The sequence below is a fragment of the Hyperolius riggenbachi genome, chromosome 6 (assembly GCF_040937935.1).
Source record: "Hyperolius riggenbachi isolate aHypRig1 chromosome 6, aHypRig1.pri, whole genome shotgun sequence".
Lineage (NCBI taxonomy): Eukaryota > Metazoa > Chordata > Amphibia > Anura > Hyperoliidae > Hyperolius > Hyperolius riggenbachi.
In genome coordinates this window covers 139,388,384-139,413,564 of record NC_090651.1, presented here as the reverse complement: position 1 = coordinate 139,413,564, position 25,181 = coordinate 139,388,384, and the positions used below count along the sequence as shown (strand labels likewise).

Sequence of the window (25,181 nt, the reverse complement as noted above, 5' to 3'; positions counted from 1 at the left end):
TGAGCTCCTTCGAAAATTACTGTCTAAAAATGATCTACATGGTAGAATCTACATACAAATGCATGCTACAAGTGCATCACAAGCACTGGAGCACTCCATCAATTATTACCACAACCCTCCAGTCAATAGGATGCATATCATAGAGTCCTCCTCAGTAAGCCAAATAGAACAGTGCTTGGCCAAACAGTCTCAATCAGGCTTACAATATCATGCTCCGTGTCTTGGAAAATTGTAATCAGCAGCAGCACATAATGCTTCTAAATATATGGCTCCCACCTTACAACATCATAATCCTCTACACTGCTGTACAAAACTGCAGCACAGCATATCGCACTGAGCTCATCCAAGTCAAAGAGACAAAGTACAATGCGTATGTCACTCAGCCGAGCAGTGTGGGATCTACCCAGAAATCCTTTGCTATCTACCTAATGGGCACCCCTGCCCAAGACTATGATGGACATACAGCATATTATGGTAGGGATTAGGTTGTGATACCCTCTAAGGACAGTTAGTGACAGAATTGTGTACTCTGCACAGTACTGTGGAAGATGTCAGTGCTGTATACATATTAAATAATAAGAATTATAATGTGAATGAATTATGAAAATATTCTATATATAATTTTTTTATATCTTGGCTGTCTGTATGAGTACTTAGCATACTGTCTTCTGTCAACCGTGATATGCTCCTATTTATTGCCTGAGGAAGTGGGATATACCCGCGAAACGCGTTGCACCTTGTTTGGAGTATGTAAATAAATAGATTTTTGCTTAAAACAGCAATTTTTTGTGTCTGTTTTGGAGGGGTAAGTCCACCGCTACCTACTTCATTTTATCCATTTTAAAGAAATATTGTTTTTACCCTGTTGGCGCCTCTGTAGGTTGTGATACCCTCTAAGGACAGTTAGTGACAGAACTGTGTACTCTGCACAGTACTGTGGAAGATGTCAGTGCTGTATACATACTAAATAATACGAATTATAATGTGAATGAATAGTAGTCACATTCAAGAATTTATTTTTGTATAGAGCTTATCTATGGAATATTTGAGAATATTATTAACCTGACAGGTAAAGTAAGCTTTCTGTGTTAGATACCCTTTTAACCACTTGCCGACCGCACACTCATAACGTGCGTCGGCAAAGTGGCAGCTGCAGGACCAGCGACGCAGTACTGCGTCGCCAGCTGCAGCCTAATTAATCAGGAAGCAGCCGCTCGTACGAGCGGCTGCTTCCTGTCAAATCACGGCGGGGGGCTCCGTGAATAGCCTGCGGGCCGCCGATGGCGGCTCGCAGGCTAGATGTAAACACAAGCGGAAATAATCCGCTTTGTTTACAATTGTACGGCGCTGCTGCGCAGCAGCGCCGTAAGGCAGATCGGCGATCCCCGGCCAATCAGCGGCCGGGGATCGCCGCCATGTGACAGGAGACAGCCTGTCACTGGCTGCACAGGACGGATAGCGTCCTGTGCAGCCCGGCTTACCAAAGGGGGCCAGGTAGGAGAGGGAGGGGGAGCATTTCGCCGCGGAGGGGGGCTTTGAGGTGCCCCCCCCGCCAGCCACTCGCAGGCAGCAGAGATCAGACCCCCCCAGCACATCATCCCCATAGGGGGGAAAAAAGGGGGGCAATCTGATCTCCCTGCCTGCTACATGATCTGTGCTGGGGGCTGCAGAGCCCACCCAGCACAGATCAATCAAACTAGCGCTGGTCCTTAAGGGGGGGTAAAGGGTGGGTCCTCAAGTGGTTAAAGTCTAAATCCATACACAAATGTTTTCCAAGTCCTGTGCAGAGCTTGTTTTTATTTGTGTATAAGCTCCTTGCTGGAGTTATACCGCACTTGAAACCCTTTCATAGTACCTGGGTAGATGTAGAGCTTGTTTTTCCCTGTATATGAGCTGTTTGATGGGTTATGCTTTAAGGCTAGGGCCACACTACGCCAGATGCAGAATGGTACATTCACTGCATATCCTGAGTAGATAAGATGTGCCCCATCACAGTGTCCGGCAAGATGTCCATACTCACCACAATTGTGCATCCAGCTCGCTGCTGCCACCATCGGCATTCAGGTCCTCCACTGCTGCTGGCCCTGCCTATGGGTTAGCTCAGAACCCCAGCATAAGCATAAGGCTCCTACTGGACTGCAAAAGACCAATGGGAAAACTCCCTAGCACCGGGGATGATTTTTACTGGTTCACCATAAACCAAGGAGAATCCTTCCTGGTGCAAGGGAGGACTCCCATTGGTCTTTTGCAATCCAATGGGGGCACTATGCTTTTGCTGGAGCTCTGAGCTATATACCCATGCTTGTCCCGAGCCCAGCAGCGGTGGAGGACCTCAATGGCGGTGTAAGACACAGAAGGCACAAGATGAGCAGATGCGGAATCGAAGGGGAAAACCCCGTCCACTCCCATAGTCTTGCATGGGGTCTGCGTCTGCGGTTTCTGGAAAAATAGTGCTGGTCAGGAGTGCTCAAGCTCCGCTCCATTTCAAGTGGAAAAGTGTGAATGGATCAAATGCTTAACATAGAATCCGTTTACACAACTGCTTGCGCACTGCTGAATCGGATTTTTTTTACTCTAGTGTGAACGGGACCCTAAATCACTCTGAATAGAAGCCTTCTCACCAGCTACTCAACAACACAGAGCTCCATAAGTGTAAACTGCAACTTTTGTGCGTTCTTCTCATCCCACAGTCTAATGATGCAAGTCAAACCCCTGCAGGCCCTCCCACAGAGCCTACAGCTAGCTCTTTCAGCCAGACTGCTTCAGGTCTCATCAAAATTTTAAAGCAGCATTTTTACCAGCAGAATCTTCATTAGACACACAGGACATGCCATTAGCACTGCTTAACTATGAGATGGTATATTTAGAACTGCCTGGAATAGAGCTTTGGCGTACATGGCATTTGTCAACATGGAACATAATTACACTCTGCGTGAGTCTAACTAGTTATGCTACAATAGAACAACCCATGCTACAAATCTTGTTTTCAAAAGCTTGGCAAGTGAGGCACCGTATATACCCACAAAAACACACACACACACACACACACACACACACACACGCACACGCGCGCACACACACGCACACACACACACACACACACACACACACACACACACACACACACACACACACACACACACACACACACACACACACACACACACACACACCTGATAGCAGCTTAAATGATCTCACAGCTGAGTAATTAGAGAAGAATCCACTGTAATAATAACATGTGGAAATAGCCAGGAGTAGCCAACGCTTAACATTTCTTTCCCAGAATACGGAAAACAGGTCATTTCCTGCCTCATATCTTTAGTACAAGCTGTCTATATCAACGACAATGGTGTGAAAACAATTAGCTGGCTTTGGCTCAAACAAAGTGGGGACTCTCCTAGGCGAGGCGGAGTCTGAGAGGGACTGGCGTCACCAGGAGGAGCCAAGTTCAAATTGCAGGAAAAGGCTTGCGCTCTAACATCTAAACAAAGTCAAACAGGAAAGCCGTCATACAGAAACACTCTAACCAAGAAAGTCCCAAATCCTTTCACAGGAAGAATTTCCATTGGAGTCTTATGATCATGTATTCCCAAGCCAACAGCTGTCATCACAATGATGCTACAACACTGCTGTAAACTACAGTATGCCTATATGTATTCTCAGCAGCAAATAACAACCTTCTGGGTTTACTTTCTGTAATCTATCCGACTACTTATAACATTTTCTCACAATTTTTCTTCTCCACTTCAAAAGATATGTACACCAGTTATTTTTAAAGGACAAAGGGGCCCACATTCAATTATTTTTTTCCTACATTTTCTCCTAGGTGGTATTCTTACGCCTGATCAATAAAATGCCTTTTAAGCTACCAATAGGAACCCCACAAGTGACCCCATTTTAAAAAGACGACACCCCAAGGTATTCTGTTAAGAGTATGGTGAGTTCATAGAAGATTTTATTAACCACTTGCCGACCGCCCCCAGCCGATGGGCGGCGGCAAAGACTGGGCCTAAACGACCGCAATACGCCCATCGGCAGAGGCGTGGTTATGCGTCAATCGCGTCATTCGTGACGCGATCAGCAGCCGGAAGCGCCGGCAGGTTACTAGCACCCGGATCGCCGCACGTACAGTGTATAATAGGCTTTGTAATGTATACAAAGCCTATTATACAGGCTGCCCTCTGCCCTGGTGGTCCCAGTGTCCGAGGGACCACCACCAGGGCAGGCTGCAGCCACCCTAGTCTGCACCCAAGCACACTGATTTCCCCCCCCCCCCCCCTGATCGCCCACAGCACCCCTCAGACACCCCCCAGACCACTGTTGGCACCCAATCACCCCCCTAATCACCCATCAATCACTCCCTGTCACTTTCTGTCACTGCTATTTTTTTTAACCCTAAACTGCCCCCTGCTCCCTCCTGATCTCCCCCCACCCCTCAGATTCTCCCCAAACCCCCTCCCCCCGTGTATTGTATGCATCTATCCCCCCTGATCACCTGCCAATCACCTGTCAATCACCCATCAATCACCCCCTGTCACTGCCACCCATCAATCACCCCCTGTCACTGCCACCCATCAATCAGCCCCTAACCTGCCCCTTGCGGGCAATCTGATCACCCACCCACACCAATAGATCACCCGCAGATCCAACGTCAGATCACCTCCCAAGTGCAGTGTTTACATATGTTCTCTACCCTAAACACCCACTAATTACCCATCAATCACCCATCAATCACCCCCTATCATCACCTTTCACTGTTACCCATTAGATCAGACCCTAATCTGCCCCTTGCGGGCACCCAATCACCCACCCACATGCTCAGATTGCCCTCAGACCCCCCTTTATCAATTCGCATAGTGCAATATTTACATCTGTTCTTCCCTGTAATAATCCACTGATCACCTGTCAATCACCTGTCAATCACCCATCAATCACCCCCTGTCACTGCCACCCATCAATCACACCCTGTCACTGCCACCCATCAATAAGCCCCTAACCTGGCCCTTGCGGGCAATCTGATCACCCACCCACACCAATAGATCGCCCGCAGATCCGACGTCAAATTACCTCCCAAGTGCAGTGTTTACATCTGTTCTCCACCCTAAACACCCACTAATTACCCATCAATCACCCATCAATCACCCCCTATCACCACCTGTCACTGTTACCCATCAGATCAGACCCTAATCTGCCCCTTGCGGGCACCCAATCACCCGCCTACACACTCAGACCCCCCTTATCAATTCGCCAGTGCATTATTTACAACTGTTCTTCCCTGTAATAACCCACTAATCACCTGTCTATCAACCCCTGTCACTGCCACCCATCAATCACCCCCTGTCACTGCCACCCATCAATCAGCCCCTAACCTGCCCCTTGCGGGCAATCTGATCACCCACCCACACCAATAGATCGCCAGCAGATCCGACGTCAGATCACCTTCCAAGTGCAGTGTTTACATCTGTTCTCTACCCTAAACACCCACTAATTACCCATCAATCACCCCCTATCACCACCTGTCACTGTTACCCTTTAGATTAGATCCTAATCTGCCCCTTGCGGGCACCCAATCACCCACCCACACGCTGAGATTGCCCTCAGACCCCCCCTTATCAATTCGCCAGTGCATTATTTACATCTGTTCTTCCCTGTAATAACCCACTGATCACCTGTCAATCACCTGTCAATCACCTATCAATCACCCATCAATCACCCCCTGTCACTGCCACCCATCAATCACCCCCTGTCACTGCCACCCATCAATCAGCCCCTAACCTGCCCCTTGCGGGCAATCTGATCACCCACCCACACCATCAGATTGCCCCAGACCTACCCTCAGATCACCTCCAAAGTGCATTGTTTACATCTGTTCTGCCATCTAATCACCCACTGATCACCCATCAATCAGCCCCTGTCACTGATACCCATCAGATTAGACCCCTATCTGCCCCTAGGGCACCCAATCACCCGCCCACACCCTCAGAACGCCCTCAGACCCCATCCCTGATCACCTCGCCAGTGCATTGCTTGCATCTATTTCCACCCTCTAATCACACCTTGAGACACCCATCAATCACCTCCTGTCACCACCTGTCACCCCCTAGCACACCTACCCATCAGATCAGGCCCTAATTTGCCCCGTGTGGGTTCTTGATCACTCGGCCAAACCCTCAGACCCCCCTCAGATCACCTCCCCAGTGCATTGATTGCATCTATTTTCCCCTCTAACCACCCCCTGAGACACCCATCAATCACCTCCTGTCACTCCCCTAGCACTCCTATCCATCAGATCAGGCCCAATACAACCTGTCATCTAAGAGGCCACCCTGCTTATGACTGGTTCCACAAAATTTGCCCCCTCATAGACCACTTGTCATCAAAATTTGCAGATGCTTATACCCCTGAACAGTCATTTTGAGAAATTTGGTTTCCAGACTACTCACGGTTTTTCGGCCCATAAAATGCCAGGGCAGTATAGGAACCCCACAAGTGACCCCATTTTAGAAAAAAGACACCCCAAGGTATTCTGTTAGGTGTATGACGAGTTCATAGAAGATTTTATTTTTTGTCAACAGTTAGCAGAAATTGATTTTTATTGTTTTTTTCACAAAGTGTCATTTTTCACTAACTTGTGACAAAAAATAAAATCTTCTATGAACTCACCATACACCTAACGGAATACCTTGGGGTATCTTCTTTCTAAAATGGGGTCACTTGTGGGGTTCCTATACTGCCCTGGCATTTTAGGGGCCCTAAACCGTGAGGAGTAGTCTAGAAAACAAATGCCTCAAAATGACCTGTGAATAGGACGTTGGGCCCCTTAGCGCACCTAGGCTGCAAAAAAGTGTCACACATGTGGTATCGCCGTACTCAGGAGAAGTAGTATAATGTGTTTTGTGGTGTATTTTTACACATACCCATGCTGGGTGGGAGAAATCTCTCTGTAAATGGGCAATTGTGTTTTAAAAAAAAATCAAAAATGTGTCATTTACAGAGATATTTCTCCCACCCAGCATGGTTATATGTAAAAATACACCACAAAACACATTATACTACTTCTCCTGAGTACGGCGATACCACATGTGTGGCACTTTTTTGCACCCTAAGTGCGCTAAGGGGCCCAAAGTCCAAAGAGTACCTTTAGGATTTCAAGGGTCATTTTGCAGCATTTGGTTTCCAGACTACTCCTCATGGTTTAGGGCCCCTAAAATGCTAGGGCAGTATAGGAACCCCACAAGTGACCCCATTTTAGAAAGAAGACACCCCAAGGTATTCTGTTAGGTGTATGATGAGTTCATAGAAGATTTTATTTTTTGTCACAAGTTAGCGGAAATTGATTTGTATTGTTTTTTTTCACAAAGTGTCTTTTTCCGCTAACTTGTGACAAAAAAAAAATCTTCTATGAACTCACCGTACTCCTAACAGAATACCTTGGGGTGTCTTCTTTCTAAAATGGGGTCACTTGTAGGGTTCCTATACTGTCCTGGCATTTTAGGGGCCCTAAACCGTGAGGAGTAGTCTAGAATCCAAATGCCTCAAAATGACCTGTGAATAGGACGTTAGGCCACTTAGCGCACCTAGGTTGCAAAAAAATGTCACACATGTGGTATCGCCGTACTCAGGAGAAGTAGCATAATGTGTTTTGGGGTGTATTTTTACACATACCCATGCTGGGTGGGAGAAATCTCTCTGTAAATGGACAATTGTGTGTAAAAAAAATCAAACAATTGTCATTTACAGAGATATTTCTCCCACCCAGCATCTGTATGTGTAAAAATACACCACAAAACACATTATACTACTTCTCCTGAATACAGCGATACCACATGTGTGGCACTTTTTTGCACCCTAAGTGCACTAAGGGGCCCAAAGTCCAATGAGTACCTTTAGGATTTCACAGGTCATTTTGCGACATTTGGTTTCAAGACTACTGCTCACGGTTTAGGGCCCGTAAAATGCCAGGGCAGTATAGGAACCCCACAAATAACCCTATTTTAGAAAGAAGACACCCAAAGGTATTCCGTTAGGAGTATGGTGAGTTCATAGAAGATTTTATTTTTTGTCACAAGTTAGCGGAAAATGAAACTTTGTGAAAAAACACAATAAAAATCAATTTCCGCTAACTTGTGACAAAAAAAAAATCTTCTATGAACTCACCATACACCTAACGGAATACCTTGGGGTGTCTTCTTTCTAAAATGGGGTCATTTGTGGGGTTCCTATACTGCCCTGGCATTTTAGGAGCCCTAAACCGTGAGGAGTAGTCTTGAAACCAAATGTCGCAAAATGACCTGTGAAATCCTAGAGGTACTCATTGGACTTTGGGCCCCTTAGCGCAGTTAGGGTGCAAAAAAGTGCCACACATGTGGTATCGCCGTACTCAGGAGAAGTAGTATAATGTGTTTTGGGGTGTATTTTTACACATACCCATGCTGAGTGGGAGAAATATCTCTGTAAATAGACAATTGTGTGTAAAAAAAATAAAAAATTGTCATTTATGGAGATATTTCTCCCACCCAGCATGGGTATGTGTAAAAATACACCCCAATACACATTATACTACTTCTCCTGAGTACGGCAATACCACATGTGTGGCACTTTTTTTTGCAGCCTAAGTGCGCTAAGGGGCCCAAATTCCAATGAGCCTCTTTAGGCTTTACAGGGGTGCTTACAATTAGGCACCCCCCAAAATGCCAGGACAGTGAACACACCCCACAAATGACCCCATTTTGGAAAGTAGACACTTCAAGGTATTCAGAGAGGAGCATAGTGAGTCCGTGGCAGATTTCATTTTTTTTTGTCGCAAGTTAGAAGAAATGGAAACTTTTTTTTATGTCACAAAGTGTCATTTTCCGCTAACTTGTGACAAAAAATAAAATCTTCTATGAACTCACCATGCCTCTCACTGAATACTTTGGGATGTCTTCTTTCCAAAATGGGGTCATTTGGGGGGTATTTATACTATCCTGGAATTTTAGCACCTCATGAAACATGACAGGTGGTTAGAAAAGGCAGAGATGCTTCAAAATGGGAAAATTCACTTTTGGCACCATAGTTTGTAAACGCTATAACTTTTACCCAATCCAATAAATATACACTGAATGTTTTTTTTTTTTTACCAAAGACATGTAGCAGAATAACTTTAGCGCTCAAATGTATAGGAAATTTTACTTTATTTGAAAAATGTCAGCACAGAAAGTTAAAAAAGTCATTTTTTTGACAAAATTCATGTCTTTTTTGAGGAATATAATAAAAAGTAAAACTCGCAGCAGCAATCAAATAGCACCAAAAGAAAGCTGTATTAGTGACAAGAAAAGGAGGTAAAATTCATTTAGGTGGTAGGTTGTATGACCGAGCAATAAACCGTGAAAGCTGTAGTGGTCTGAATAGAAAAAAAGGCTCTGGTCCTTAAGGGGCGAAAAGACTGTGGTTCTCAAGTGGTTAAGTTAGCGGAAATTGATTTTTATTTTTTATTTTTTTTCACAAAGTGTCATTTTCCGCTAACTTGTGACAAAAAGTAAAATCTTCTATGCACTCATCATACACCTAACGGAATACCTTGATGGGTGTCTCAGGGTGTGATTAGAGGGGGGAATAGATGCAATCAATGCTATGGGGAGGTGATTAGGGGCGGTCTGAGAGTGTGGGCGGGTGATTGGGTGCCCACAAGGGGCAGCTTTAAAACACATACAAATAAGAAGTACATTTCTCCCAGAGTAAAATGAGCCATAAATTACTTTTCTCCTATGTTGCTGTCACTCACAGTAAGTAGTAGAAATCTGACAGAGCTAACAGATTTTGGACTAGCCCATCTTCTCATAGGAGGATTCTCAGGGTTTTCTTTATTTTTAAAAGCACTTAGTGAATGGCCGTTGCTCCGTTCAACTGTCAAAAATAGTGTGCAGCGAGCAGCGAGGTTGGCCAGCTTCTTTGTATTAATCATTTTCAGGGAATGTATTTATAAAGAATAAAGGTCATACTGAGAATCCCCCATGAAGAGATGGACTAGCCCAAAACCTGTCGGTAATGTCAGATTTCTACTATCTACTGTAAGTGACAGCAACATAGGAGAGAAGTAATTTATGGCTCATTTTACTCTGGGAGAAATGTACTTCTTATTTGTATGTGTTCTAAATTTTAAGATTTTCGCAGCAGTTCCTCTTTAAAGGGATACTTAAGTCAAATAAAAAAAAATGCGTTTTACTCACTTGGGGCTTCTCTCAGCCCCCTGAAGCTGTATGGTGCCCTTGCAGCCTCGCTCCGATCCTCCTGTCCCCGCCGGGGGCTCCTACTGGTTTCGGCGACAGCCGCCGACAGGCTGGGAAAGCAAGTAATTCTTCGCGTTCCCAGCCACAATAGCGCCCTCTATGCTGTTATTGTGGCAAGAAGGCCGCAATAACAGCATAGAGGGTGCTATTGTGGCTGGGAACGCGAAGAATTACTCGCGTTCCCAGGCTGTCGGCGGCTGTCGCCAAAACCGGAAGCAGCCGCCGGTGGGGACAGGAGGATCGGAGTGATGCTGCGAGGGCACTGGACAGCTGCAGGGGGCTGAGGGAAGCCCCAGGTGAGTAAAACTCATTTTTTTTATTTGATTTAAAGGGGAACTTCAGCCTAAACAAACATACTGTCATCAAGTTGCATTAGTTATGTTAATTAGAATAGATAGGTAATATAATCTCTTACCCGCCCTGTTTTAAAAGAACAGGCAAATGTTTGTGATTCATGGGGGCTGCCATCTTTGTCATGGGGGCAGCCATCTTTTGGGTTGAAAGGAGGTGACAAGGAGCAGGAGACACAGTTCCAACTGTCCTGTGTCCTGATAACCTCTCCCAGCTGCATGCGCTAGGCTTCAAATGTCAAATTAAAAATGTAAAAAAAAAAAAATTGCACCAAAACAGCAGAACAAGAACAACAACATCAGAAATCCCATCATGCTTTGCACAGCATCAGGGGAAAAAAGCCCAGGCAGTTTTTTTCTGTGCAGCTAAAAATGAGGATTGTATAAGAGAAACAAAGTTCTGATGCTGTGAAACTGTTAAAGAAACACCAAGCCTTTTCAGTGCTGCTGAGTCGATTTTTAGTCCGGAGGTTCACTTTAAGTATGCTTTTAAGGGGTTTTAAGACTGCAGTCCTTAAGAGGTTAAACAACACTAATTGCCTGGCTGTCCTGCTGATCCTCTACCTCTAAGGGCTGGAACCCACAAGAGCGTTTTTTTGAGCATTTTGGCAGCGCTGCGATACGCTAGCGTTTTGCCAAAACGCTCAGCTGATGTTAATGGATGGGGCAACTTCCACAGGAGCGTTTGCGTTTCCCAGAAATGCAAACGCAGGACCTGCAGCATTTTGGAGCGTTAGCGCTTCAATGTAAAGTATTGAAACGCTAGCAGAAACGCTGAGCAAAACCTAAACTGAGCGGTTTTGCTAGCGTTTTGCGGTTCAGCACACTAACAAAATTAAAAATAATTCATAGGACCAATCAGGATAAAAAACGCGAAACGCAAAACGCTACACAACCGCTGAGCAAAAAAATACACTGTTGCAAAACGCGACCGAAAACGCGCGTGAATCCGCTTGCAAACCGCTCAGACAAAACGCTAGCGGTTGCGTTTGCGGATTTCAGTGGGTTCCAGGCCTTATACTGTTTTCCATAGCCCCTGAACAAGCATGCAGATCAGATGTTTCTGACAAAAATCTAACAAGATTAGCTGGATACCAGTTTCAAGTGTGTGATTCAGACTACTAGTATGCAAGCGGCCTCCATATGCCTCTAGTTTCAGGTTCCCTTTATGACTAAAAAAGAACTTGAAATGTTCAAAAATGGCAAAGGCTTGTCCACACTGAAAATAGTGATTGTGCGATTTCCATGTGTTTTTCGAGTACGCTTTTCATCGCGGTTTCCGGGTGTGACTGCAAAAAAAAGGACTGCAGGAGGACTTTTTCAAATAGGAGATTGCATAGTATATCGCATAGCACCTTGCTTGCTATGTGATTTGCATGTACTCTCATTCATTCAACCTCTACAATTGCAAATGCAGACAAAGTGCAGCATGCACTATTTGTGCAATTTAGTTAAAAATAGATCACACCATTCTGTACAGGGCACCGTGATAACGATGTCAATTACGATGCCCTGGCAATCGGCAAATCGCATGTGCTTCAAAGATTGGATCAAAGCGCCTGCTGTGTAGAAGGGCCCTAAAAAAAACTCTGCTGCATTACAAGTGAAGAGAGATCAAGCAGCCAATACACTCTCCACTGATGTGAACTGAAATAGAGAAACGCTAGCAAAATGTTTGATAAATTGTTTTGCTGCCTTCAACCATTCTAAACAGCTATGGTATTCGTCATTCTGACAACAGTAACAATTCTTTGATGATAAGCACCTTTTAATAATGGAGGAAAGCTTAAAATGTTGAAACAATACAAACTGGCAAAAAGTTACATAATTTGTTTTAATACATTTTCCACAGTAGAAAACAAAACATCAAAACCCTTTAAAGTATATTTTGGCTCCATCTTAGGCCCACTTCCCACTAGCAAAGAACCTAACTGAAAAACCGACATGGTCGCGGATCCTATGTTAATTATAGGATCTGTGCACACTTGTCAGTCTGCATGGGGTCCAAGTGCGGTAAAGATATGCCAACAGAATCAATGCAAGCCTATGAGAACATGACCATTCTCACTTCGCTGGTTGTCTCTCACTTTCCTTCTTTACTCACCTGTCTTCTGTGTCTTCAGTCATCTCGGGTCTTCCGCTGCTACAGCCAAGTCACTCAGCTCCAATCCTGACAAAAGCAGGCTGCCATTGGAATAATAAAAAAAAACTGAGAATCCTGCCTAGCAGCAGGGAAATTAATTGGTTCACAGAGTGGTGGACCAATGAAAATCTACCCTGTTGCTAAGGATTCCAATAGTAGCCTGCTTCTGTTAAGGCTCCAATCTATATAGCGGTGAGTGCTCCTTGCAGTCGAGCTGAATGATGAGGAAGGCAGCGGTGGTGACAGTGGAATGGATGCACAATGGTGAGCAGTGGTCCTGTCAACAGACACATGATGGGGTACACATAGTGTCCGTTCAGGATATGTTTTGAACTCACCTTTGTGCATCCAGCGAAGTGGGAACCGAGTGAGCTTAACCCACCTCCGTGATATACTGTATGCTGGGTAGTAGCATTACTGGCTGCCACCTAATCTAGAAAGCTTTGTTTGGTTGAAATGGGTGGCAAGTCACGTTTACAGTTTTTATTGAACATTCTGCAGACTCATCAAACACAAGAGAATAAAAAAAGAACATGAATAAACCAATGAAGATAATAGCTAGGCGAACAATTATATAACAACTATCCAGCAAGTTACAGCAAAACAGCCACCAGTGATCTAGCCAAGAAATATGGCAAAAGTTAGAGAAAAACAAGAAAGAGGCAGAAAAGTAATTCTGTAGCGTTCGTTTAAGGTGAACATTGCTCCACACAAATCATTCAAATATCCACAGTCCAGTGATCCCAGACCGCTGAAAATCCTTGTGCAGTCAGTGGACCACTATCGCAGAAAAGTCATTTAAAATATACTGTATGTGTGCACATACATATTAGATTTGTCTCCGAGTAAAATATATTAGAAATTACTTTTTTTAATAGCTCTAAACCTTTTACTGACAGGTTTTGGATTAGAACATCTCTTGAAAGGGGGCTCTCAGCCGGGGGTGCAGATTTTTTCCTTCCGCCTCAACCAGGGCTTCCCCCGTGATTCTGTGGCTCTCTCTACTCACCCGGACCCACAGATGAGCACGGCCAGGTTGGGGACCAACAACATCTTCCATCAGGTCTCTTGGGTGCTCGCATTGCAGCCGCTAGGTGTCCTCTGACCTCTGCCTTCCTCTTGGTCTGCCATGTGTCATATGCGACGTGCAGAGAAATTCAGGCCGAGAGGATGGCAGTGATCCGAGGACCCCTTGTGACAGTTCCCAGAGACTTTCGGGATCCTCCTTGTGCCTTACCATTACAGCTCTGGCCCCTCTGAACATATTCAACAAGGGCTGCTTGTGGCTGCATGTGCGAGTAAAGTGTGTGCATGCCCAGCAAAACGATGTCACGTATGTACGTTTTTTCCCTCTGTGCACAAGCAGCTTTATTGTACTGGGCATGCACAGATCTTACCCCTGCATGTCCAGTACAGAGAAGCTTGTACTTGGCCAGGAGTGCTGGCACAAGAAAAAATTGGTCCCAGGCAGTAGAGGTGGGCTGAAAGAGGACCTGGAAAGCCGCTGGACTAATCAGAGACTTCCCTCTACTTAGGTAAGTATCTAACAACTGCTTTTTTATTTGTCTTACGGGTTTGGATTATGCAAACCCAGTGGCGTACCTAGGATTTTTGACACCCGGTGCTGGGTATTAAAAGGCACCCCCTGCCCAAAAAAATAATAAAGGAGTGAGTGTGGCATACTAAACGCGCTAGTTTTCCACAGTATAGGTAGCCTGGAATAGTTGCCCCCAATATAGGTAGGGGCAACTATCCCCCCTCCCCCGAAGACAAATGTGTCCCAAAACTTAGTTTGGCCGAAGTTCAGGTATCCTAGTACAGATAACCAGGTATGCCCCAGTATTAGCCCCCCCCCCCCAGCTTAAGTAGCCAGGTGTGCTCCAGGTATTACCAGCCACATCCCCAGCCTGGTGCCCAAATATTAGCAGCCTTCTTTACCAGTTAGTAGACAGAAGGGAGAGAAGAAAACCGAGAGAAGAGAGACAGAAGGATGGGAGAGAGAAGAGAGGCAGAAAGACAGGGGAGAAAGAGAGGCAGATAGACAGGCGAGAGAGAAAAGAGGCAGGGAGAGAAAAGAGAGGCTGAAAGACAGGGAAGAGAGAAGAGAAGCAGAGAGAGAAAAGAGAGGCTGAAAGACAGGGGAGAGAGAGGAGAGGCAGGGATAGAGAGAGGGGCAGAAAGAAGGGAGAGAGAAGAGAGGCAGGGAGAGAGAGAGAGGCAGAAAGATGGGAGAGAGAAGTGAGGCATAAAGATGGTAGAGAGAAGAGAGGCAGAGAGACAGATGAGAGAGAAGAGAGACAGAGGATAGAGAAGAGAGACAGAGGAGAGAGAAGAGAGGCAGGGGAGAGAGGAGAGAGGCAGAGGAGAGAGAAGAGAGGCAGAAAGACAGGGGAGAGAGAAGAGAGGCAGAGGAGAGAGAAGAGAGGCAGAAAGACAGGGGAGAGAGAAGAGAGGCAGAAAGGTGTGAGGAAGAAGAGAGGCAGGGAGAGAGGCAGAAATATGGGAGGGAGAGAGAGGGGCAGAAAGACAGGGGAGAGAGAAGAGAGGCAGTGAGAGAGAGAGAGAGAGAGAGAGGCAGAAAGACAGGGAGAGAAGAGAGGCAGAAAGACAAAGGGGAGAGAGAAGAGAGGCAGAGAGGCACAGGAGAGAGAAGAGAGGCACAGGGGAGAGAAGAGAGGCAGAAAGACTGGAGAGAGAAGAGAGGCAGAGGAGAGAGAAGAGAGGCAGAAAGACAGGGGAGAGAGAAGAGAGGCAGAGGAGAGAGGCAGAAAGACGGGAGAGAGAAGAGAGGCAGAAAGGTGTTAGGAAGAAGAGAGGCAGAAAGATGGGAGGAAGAATAGAGGCAGGGAGAGGGAGAGGCAGAAAGGCAGGGAGAGAGGGAGGCAGAAAGGCAGGGAGAGAGGAAGGCAGAAAGGCAGGGGACAGAGAAGAGAGGAGGGAGAGAGAGAGGCAGAAAGACAGGGGGAGAGAAGAGAGGCAGAAAGACAGGGGGGAGAGAGAAGAGAGGCAGAAAGATAGAGAAGAGAGGCAGAGAGAGAGAAAAGAGGCAGAAAGACAAGGGAGTGAGAAGATAGGCATTAGGGTAATACTAGTGAACTAAAACCGGTACTATTCCGTTAGCCGGGCGCAATCACTAGGTGGCGTTAATTACTATTTCCCCTCCAGGCCGCCATGGATAGTAGGGAAAGATGTAACTCTGGAGTGGTTGCACCCTGATAGGCTGGCCTTTTTGACACCCCCTCCTTGATGTCACCCGGCGCGCCACGCCCCTTTGCGCCCAATTAACAGGATGTCACTGTGCAAACCAGAAATGTTCCTCCTTAAAACAGAAGGTATCTGCGATTATCCAGGTTGGAGTGAACATATGATGTATCCCATAATGCAGAAAGCCAAGGCACAACAAAGGGACGGTTTACATATTCAGAAGAGATGCATTGTGGGAACCCTCATATGCTTACTCCAACCTGAATAATCGCAAATACCCTTTGTTTTAAGAAAGCACATTTCTGTTTTACATAGCATTTTAGTAAGAGGGCCTTTTGGTCCTTTTTAGCCCCTTTCACACTCCTAAGAGTTCTGGTTCACCACGAGCTTGCTGGGCAATCTATAAATCTAGGTTTGATTTAAAGATCTTGCCTTATATGGTGACACTTCAATCTAGTATCATTGTACTGCATTACAATGTCTTTTGTTTTCTCTTTCTTTTGTATCGCTTCTTGGCCTTTTGGCTAAGCTCAAGTGTAGTATCTGTTCTTGAGGTTTTTGGGAGACATGTTACTGGGAACCCCGGCCTGGTCACCCGGGGGAAGGAACCTTGAATGTGTTGAGCAGGGGGGATGGGAACCTCTGGTCCTCTAGTAAAGGTGTCCGTCCTGGTTCATAATTCTCAGGGGCTGATTGAATGGATCTATACCATGGTCGAGGCTGAATGGCTGAGGGCTTTGCTTAGGCGTACTGCCCCTGGAAGTGGCGCTCCAGGTGCACCTGAAAAAACCTGAGATGTGGCAGATCTCAGGCGGAAGTAGGGTGCTTTGGTCTGTACTGCCCATATGCATAGCCAACTAACGCAGCTCCCCGGCCTTTTGGCTAGGGAGAGTGCGGAATTTTTATCACTCCGGCCGCAAGGTCGGGGCCAGCTTGCTGGCACCGGGGACTTCGGTTCCCAGGGGACTTCGGTTCCCACCTGGCTCCCTCTCGGGGGAGCCACGGACCATGTGGATGGCCACGTGGCCCAGGCCCTGTGGGCAACCACAGGGCAGTCCAGGGTCCTCCAGCCCTTCGGGTGTTGGAGGATGCCGCCAGTGTCCTCCAACCCTCGGGTAGGAGGATGCTTAGTACCCCCTGCGCCGATGGCAAAGGGGGATAAGTTCCCTTCGGGGAACACCGGAAGGGCCCTGCTGTATTGTGGGGCCTGTGGCTACTCGTGCACGTTTTGTGGGGGTGCTTTAGGGCACTCACGCTTTTTCCGTGCACGGGGCTAATAGCCTTGCTTACCCGGGACTCCTGTTGCATGCAACAGGAGCCAAGAAAGCTAAAAAAACAAAAAAAAACAAAAAAAAAACAATGTCTTTTGTTTTGGTCCTGTAGTTCCTCTTTAAATATATGAACAACAGACCTTTTGACAAGAACTGCTGTCTTGGGAAGAAGGGAAAAGGGACTGAACTCTGCACCATGTAACACTTTACAATAAGAAATAATAATAATACATTTCTAGTGCTATAGAATACCACTGTATTGTATTATACACATACCTGGTTTAGGTGGGGAACCATATCACAGTCTTCTTTCAGCTGATCCAAGTGATGAATGAGAAAGTTGCTGACACCAATCGAACGACAGATTCCTGGAAGAAGAACAGTAACAGAAGTCACAGTGAACATCACTCAGGCTTGGCTCCCACTAGGTCCATATTGATGTAACAGGCAGAGTGCTGAAAAAGAGACAGTTGGAAGCTAACAACGATTTTCCACCAGTTCACATGTATCCGTTTTTACCATGTCTACTTTTGTCCATTGAGAAAATGCAAGTGCCAGCAGACCCTGCAGTGGTAAGCAATGGTACAGCACATTCAGGCAATATGGATACGGAATTGCTGATTCACATGCCCAAACACTGACTTGTGAAGCACAGACAGACTACATCTCCCATAAAGCATAGCAGTGGGGAAAGAGAGACATGTATTTGTACAAATAATATATTGCTGCAAGCTGAGTAGCTGAGTAAGCAACGTTACCTGAACTCACAGAGCTGCCAAAACAAAGCTGTAACAGTGAGCTCCTTTCAGCACAACCAGTCCCTCCTCACTAGAGCATCATTATTCTACCCCAAAGAAATGTGTTAGGAGCTATTTACACTTCACTCTGCAAAAGATCCGTGAGATCATTTGCGGTAAGTGGGCCGCACTTATGTGCAGTCCATGTTAATCCCGGAAAGGCGTGATGGGTTCCACCATTTAGCCTATGGAGATAACTCATCTGCCCAGGGCTACAGGTGGACCACAGTGGACCATAAGAGCAGACACTACACTGTCCACTCCTGCTGGCAGCATTTGGTCGGGCTCAAGTGGGAACCAAGCCTCAGGGTCTGCAAGCTTTACAAACTAACTGTAACCTGAGACTAAGGAGGAAGTGTGCTGTTTTGTTAAAAGAAACTGCTTCTGTCCTGCCACAAGCATAAGCTTGAGCCAGGATTCGAGCCATGGCCAAATGCTTGAATCCCACATCAAGGGCAACAGCCTTACTAGTCCACTATGCAGCTGACCCTACGCATATTATAACATTTATAATATAAGAATTGAAAAGTTTATTTTCTGTTTTATTTATTTTCTGGCTAAATTTGTGGCGAGCTTATGATAGCTGTTATATTATTGCTTTTTTTTTTTACCATGTCCTTTAATAAACAACCAGACGGGAAAAGAAACTATGGTATCTTACAGCAGTTTATTGTCTGGTATAATGATAAATTACTGCTTGATGCTGAAAGTGTGGATATAACTGATAACTTATAAAAGTTTTCTTTGATTAAAACTACGTCTTGTCTGTTATCTGTATTAGTAAGTGCTTTCTGAAAACTCTGTAACTGACAAGGACTGTGCTACGAAGATAAGAATTGTTTGTACAAAAATACAGTTTACCCAAGGCAGCTTCCCATCATTGATATATTGTGGTCAAATTATCACTTTCCTCAGGGACACAGCAAGGACCGGAGGAGAGCACTGGCCTTCTTCATGGACAGACAAAGCGTAACCATACTAGTGTGTCATGAGGTAATGCTGACTATCAGGAGACATTCTGTACACAGGCAGGCACTTCAGTATCAGATGTTTGTGGTATGGTAGTTCTCCATCTGGAAACACCAACACCTGTTCAGATGTGAGGAACCGTGCCTTCAATATGGGATTCAAAAGTAAGAAGTGAATGTGGGCATATGTGAAAATAGTTACTGGGAATTTGTAGATAACTTCATGGCATATAAACGTACGAGTAGGCAAAGAGAAAGATGGCATTATTTTGGACCAAAACATTAGGTTATTTTCTTAAATGGGCACTATAATGAAAATTGTAAAATTTTAAATACATACAGTACATATAAGAAGCACATTTGGTCCAGAGTTAAGTTCACCGTAAATTATTTTCTTTTCTATATAGCAGTCAATTACAGTAAGTGTTTTTAATCTGATAGTTCTTAGCTGTTACATGTTGGCACGTTTTCGACTTGTCCTTCTCCTTGTTGGGGAACCTAAAGGTTTCCTTTATTCTTTTAACCCTTTCCAAACCGATGTTGGACTATGTCCAACACTGGCTTTTTTTAGTATAGACCCAATGTTGGACAATGGTCCGACATAAGATAACATGGTTGCCGCTAGGGGCGCTGTTGCCGAATAAGATTCAACACAGTGTCAGCTGCTTAAAGAGACTCCGTAACAAAAATTGCATCCTGTTTTTTATCATCCTACAAGTTCCAAAAGCTATTCTAATGTGCTCTGGCTTACTGCAGCACTTTCTACTATCATAGTCTCTGTAATAAATTAATGTATCTTTCCCCTGTCAAACTTGTCGGCCTGTGTCTGGAAGGCTGCCAAGTTCTTCAGTGTTGTGGTTCTGCTATGAACTCCCACTTCTAGGCCCCTCTATGCACACTGCCTGTGTATTATTTAGATTAGGGCAGCTTCTCTCTTCTCTCTTATCTTTTACAAGCTGGATAAATTGTCCTTTGAGCTGGCTGGGCTTTCACATACTGATGAATTACATACGGGCAGAGCTGTCTGCACTCTGCAGTAAGAAACAGCCTGACACTTCAGTGGATGATAGCTGAAGGGGGAAAGAAACACACAAATGATCTCTTGAGATTCAAAAGGAAGGGTGTATACAGCCTGCTTGTGTATGGATGTATTTTCTATGTGTGGACATACTGTACATCAACCTACTTCCTGTTTTGGTGGCCATTTTGTTTGTTTATAAACAAACTTTTAAAAACTGTTTTTAACCACTTTTGATGCGGCGAGGAGTGGCGAAATTGTGACAGAGGGTAATAGGAGATGTCCCCTAACGCACTGGTATGTTTACTTTTGTGCGATTTTAACAATACAGATTCTCTTTAAGATCAAGGTGCGGGACTAAGTTCAACACTGACTGCCACCAGCCCCGTCCTCTGCCTCATCCATAAATACTATGTGGGGCATATTTGGACTCGCCGCTAGGGGCACCATTGCCAGATCTAGTCCAGCGCAGGGTCAGCCTTTCTTGATCAAAGTGTCAGACAAAATCTGATATTTTTAACCCCTTCTGTACCAATCTGTGCCATGTTATAGCTCAGTTACACTGGTGTGCATGCAATGGGGGGGGGGGGGGGGAGGGGGTGCGCTACATCACTTGAGCTGGCAGCGCATAGCAATTTTACCAGTACTAATGGAAGGCGGGCAGCACTGTGCTAATAGGTAACGTGTGCTGCCCCCTTGCTGTTACCAGTACCAATAAAATTCCTGTGCGTTTCCTGCACACAGTGATTTTACTGCGGTAAATCAGGCCCAGTCATTTATCGTGCAATTTACTCTAGTACAAAATATGCACCTTATACACACATATGTGTGCACGTGTATTTTAAATGTCACAGTTTTTCTGTCATAGTGCCCCTTTAATAATGTTTAAGGTATTTTGACATTTGAAAAGACAACAACTAATAACAATAAAATGCTATTTTTTAATATATTTTTTTTCAATATTCATTTAGAAATTACAGGTATTTACTCAATGTTTGCCCACTGTAAAATCTACCATCACCTAGATTTACATTCTTAAATTTATCAGATATATTGGCATCTTTACTGCTGGCAAGGTGAATCACTGTGGAGTGAGCAGTAACATTGTATGATCTCCCAAAGTGCTCTGGGGGAGAAGGCTGCAAGACATCATAGCCTAAGCTTAACATCACTGGGAGTGAGAATTTACATACTAATCTACGGCAATATATAGATGTTTCTGATATTGCTTTCTGCCAGTGCAGAATAAAATAATAAACTGAGCAATATGGTTCATTTCAGTGTCACACAACATAACAAATCATTCATGTTTTCCAAAAGCAATGAGAGGCACATTGGAGAAGATAAGATGATGTTCCTCACCTCTTTGATACAAATCTTCTAGAGCTCTCCATGTCTCCGCTCGTCCTTCCCGTGCGCTCTTGCCAGGAATATTAGCATCAGGCCAGTGCATCAGATACAGGTCTTGAAAAGTACAAGAGATCTGGTTATCATTTACAAGAAAAACTGTAAAACAAGGACAGAACATTTATATTGTGCTTTTCTCCTGGCGGACTCAAAGCGCTAGATCTTCTGCCACTAGGACGTGCTCTATAGTGTTAGGGAGTCTTGCCCATGGTCTTCTCACTGGCTTACTTAACAGGCTTGCTGAACAGGCTTACTGGCTTACTGAACAAGATACAAACCCTGGCCCTCTGCATCAGAGTCATTGCCCTTAACTAGTACACTATCCAGCCACAGCAAAAGCCAAAGCTTTTATTTTTTCCAACCACCAGTATATATCTGCTCACTAAAGCTGGCTATACACTTATAGCTTTCCATCCAATGTTCCAGAACCATTGATTCCTTTCTGAAAATAATTAGTTCAGAAGAAATCAATCCCTAGAGGGGAGTCAGAAGCAAAGATCTACAATTATTTTTGCAGGACTGACAGAAGGATAAAGCTGGCCATACACTTAGAGAAGTTCACCCAGTGTTCCAAAACAATCAATTCCTTTTTAAAAAGAATCAATCCGAAATAAATCGTTTCCTACCACACACTTCACATAAATTTCCAATAGATCCCAGCAGGAAATCTATTTATAGATCGATCGAACTTCAGAGTTGCACTGTTCAATGCAGTGCAAAGCTATAGACCATCGACCTGTCAATTCTCTTGCCCGTGCCCAATTGTTTTAAATTTTCCGACATTTGGGAGAATAGATTCCCAGTAGATGAATCAAATCTTCAAGGAACCGAGTGAGGAAATCGATGAGTGTATGGCTACCTTAACCGGTTCAGCACCGCAGTGCCGAAAACCTCATGCATCCGAGCAACGTTCACCTCCCATTCATTCGCCAATAACTTTATTGCTACTTATCACAATGAATTGATCTATATCTTGTTTTTTCCGCCACTAATTAGGCTTTCTTTGGGTGCTACATTTTGCTAAGAATTATTTTTTTCTAAATCCATTTTAACAGGAAGATTAAGAAAGAAATGAAAAAAAATCATTATTTCTCAGTTTTTGGCCATTATAGTTTGGAATTAATATACGCTACCGTAGTTAAAACTCATGTATTTTATTTGCCCATCTGTCCCGGTTATTACACCATTTAAATGATGTCCCTATCACAATTTATGGCGCCGATATTTTATTTAGAAATAAAGGTGCATTTTTTCAATTTGCGTCCATCACTACTTATAAGCTTATAATTTAAAATAATATAATAACATACTCTCTTGACATGCATATTTAAAAAGTTCAGACCCTTGGGTAACTAATTATGTTGTTTTTGTTTTTTCTTTATTGTATTTTTTTTTTCTTAATAAAAAAATGTATGTGAGTAATTTTTAGTCTGGGAGGGAAACCACTAATTTTAAATGTAAAATAAAATAATTGTTTATTGAAAAATGTATGTGGGTGCAGTTTACTATTTGGCCACAAGATGGCCACAGTCAAAGTCCTGGATGCGAACGAACTCGCATCCAGGAACTAAAAGAAGACGGAGAAGTTTCCTGGGGGCAGAAATACTGTGCTCTCTCAATAGAAAGTGTCGGTTTTTCTGCAGAGAAGATAGATCGGTGAATGGGAATTATATTCCAATTCACTGATCGGGGGGCTAGCGGCAGGAGCACGCGCAGGAGCGCACCCGATTGTGCTCCCGATCGCGCGCACCACGCGGCGGCAGCGGCAGAGCCTATCTGGATGAACTTACTCGTCCAGATAGGCCGAACTGGTTAAGGGCCTTAATTAACCTTCTCTCCTGAATTTTCTCCTAAGATAATTTTTCATCTTCTCTTTGAAATTACTTTTCAGCACTAGAAAGTACCAAAAAGCAGGTAAAAAAGTAATGTTAAACATATTTTGAGTAATTTCTTGCTTGATGTAAGGGTTAACCTCCTTGGCGGTAATCCCGAGCTGAGCTCGGGGTATGCCGCCGGAGGTCGCCGCTCAGGCCCTGCTGGGCCGATTTCGTTTCTGAAAAAAGCAGCACACGCAGCTGGCACTTTGCCAGCCGCGTGTGCTGCCCAATCGCCGCCGCTCCGCGGCGATCCGCCGCGTGCAGCGGCGAAAGAGGGTCCCCCCAGCCGCCCGAGCCCAGCGCAGCCGGAACAAACAGTTCCGGCCGGCGCTAGGGGCTGGATCGGGCGGCTCTGACGTCAGGACGTCGACGAGGAAAGCGAAAAAAGATAGGCCGCTCATTGCGGCCTATCTTGTTACTTTCGATTGCCGGAGGCGATCGAAAGTACGCTTCCGGAGCGCCCTCTAGTGGGCTTTCATGCAGCCAACTTTCAGTTGGCTGCATGAAATATTTTTTTTTTAATTAAAAAAAAACCACATTGCAGCCTCCCTGGCAAAATAAATAAACCGCCAGGGAGGTTAAAGGTATTTTGGTCTGGTAAAGTTTGAAAGTATCTCCATGGTGAAAACTCAGGAGAAAAGTTAATAGGGTATAAGTCTAAGTGTCTGCCGTGATTCCTCATTGGTCTGGAGGAATACAAGTGGTAACCCCACCAATTATGGCAGCCCCACTATGGGCCATTGGCCCCTATTCAATTAACTTTTTCTCCTGAGTTTTCTCCCAGGTGATATTTCTACACCTTCTCAATAAAATGCCTTTTTAAGGCCCCCTTAAAGGCAGGGCTGTGGAGTTGGTGTTGAGGAGTCAGAGTCTGAGGTTTCATAAACTGAGGAGTCGGATGATTTTTGTACAAACTCCTCAGCCCTGTTAAGAGACTAAGGAGTCAGAGTTGAGTCGCCGCAGCAATTTTGAGTACCTGGAGTAGGTGGCTTCATAAACTGAGGAGTAGCAGTTGGCGTCAGATGATTTTTGTACCGACTCCACAGCCCTGCTTCCATTGGAACTTATTTAATTCCTTTTATCTTTAGTGATAAAATGTTGTAAACTTTGAATCATGCCTTGGATAGTGCAAAGAAGACAACAATGAATAAAGAGGCCATGTATAGTTTATGTCTAATCTGTGATAGGTTTTCAACACATTACTGCCAATGCTGCACAGCTGATAAACGAACGTCCATCAAATGACATAAGCCATAAAAGTAGTGCAGTAACAGCACACAGCTGAGGCTCAGAATGATATACCAAGCACACATCCCAAACAGACACCACTTATGTATGCGCAGAGGTTCCCACAAGACAAATGCTGGATCCGAAGATCACGTTTCCAATATCAACCTTTTGTGGACCAGGCTTTACTCCCACATGACGGGGGCGTGGTCTGGACGCTGAGCTGCATGGTAGCATAGCCTAGCAGCTCTCCAGGTGGCACCTAATACAGCGGCTCAAAGTATACTTTGAAACCCTCGTTTTGGCTCCAAACTTCAGGGGATTGTTGGGGAGACTCTAGAGTACCTCACTATGATAAGCAAAAGGAAAAAGAATAGTCCCCAACCTCGCAAGGTATCTGAATACTTCTCCAATGCTGATACAGAAATCAAAGATGGCCGCCGTGCTGCTGTACACAGAGCTCTCTCACTGTCTCTGCATAGCAACACACAGCTCAGCCCACAGCAGCAGCTGCAACAGATCTCTGAACAAAACGTCTCTCTCACTTCAGGACAAGTCTTGAGGACCCCAGAGCACAGCGATATAGATACCCCAGACACCCCTTCAGCCAGAAGCCCTGCTAAATCCAGGCAAAAGATTGATATACCAGAA

General features: G+C 44.9%; 1 protein-coding gene, 1 long non-coding RNA gene and 1 pseudogene across 4 annotated transcripts in view; 2 read left to right on the top strand and 1 right to left on the bottom strand.

Annotated features, from left to right (window-relative positions):
- The window catches only part of LOC137521144 (glyoxal reductase-like), a 219,118-nt gene that overhangs the window by 78,379 nt on the left and 115,558 nt on the right, over positions 1-25,181 (bottom strand). For both annotated transcript variants that reach the window (XM_068240002.1, XM_068240003.1), the window contains exons 3-4: positions 21,382-21,483; positions 17,513-17,604 (exon numbers count right to left, since the gene is read on the bottom strand). In XM_068240002.1, the coding sequence (XP_068096103.1) occupies positions 17,513-17,604; positions 21,382-21,483 (194 nt within the window). The remainder of the gene's footprint in view (positions 1-17,512; positions 17,605-21,381; positions 21,484-25,181) is intronic.
- Positions 16,470-16,641, top strand: LOC137523227 (U2 spliceosomal RNA; annotated as a pseudogene).
- LOC137521145 (uncharacterized) overlaps positions 17,728-25,181 on the top strand; it is a 38,694-nt gene continuing 31,240 nt past the window's right edge. For both annotated transcript variants that reach the window (XR_011022060.1, XR_011022059.1), the window contains exons 1-2: positions 17,728-17,808; positions 18,949-19,026. This is a non-coding gene — a long non-coding RNA (uncharacterized lncRNA). The remainder of the gene's footprint in view (positions 17,809-18,948; positions 19,027-25,181) is intronic.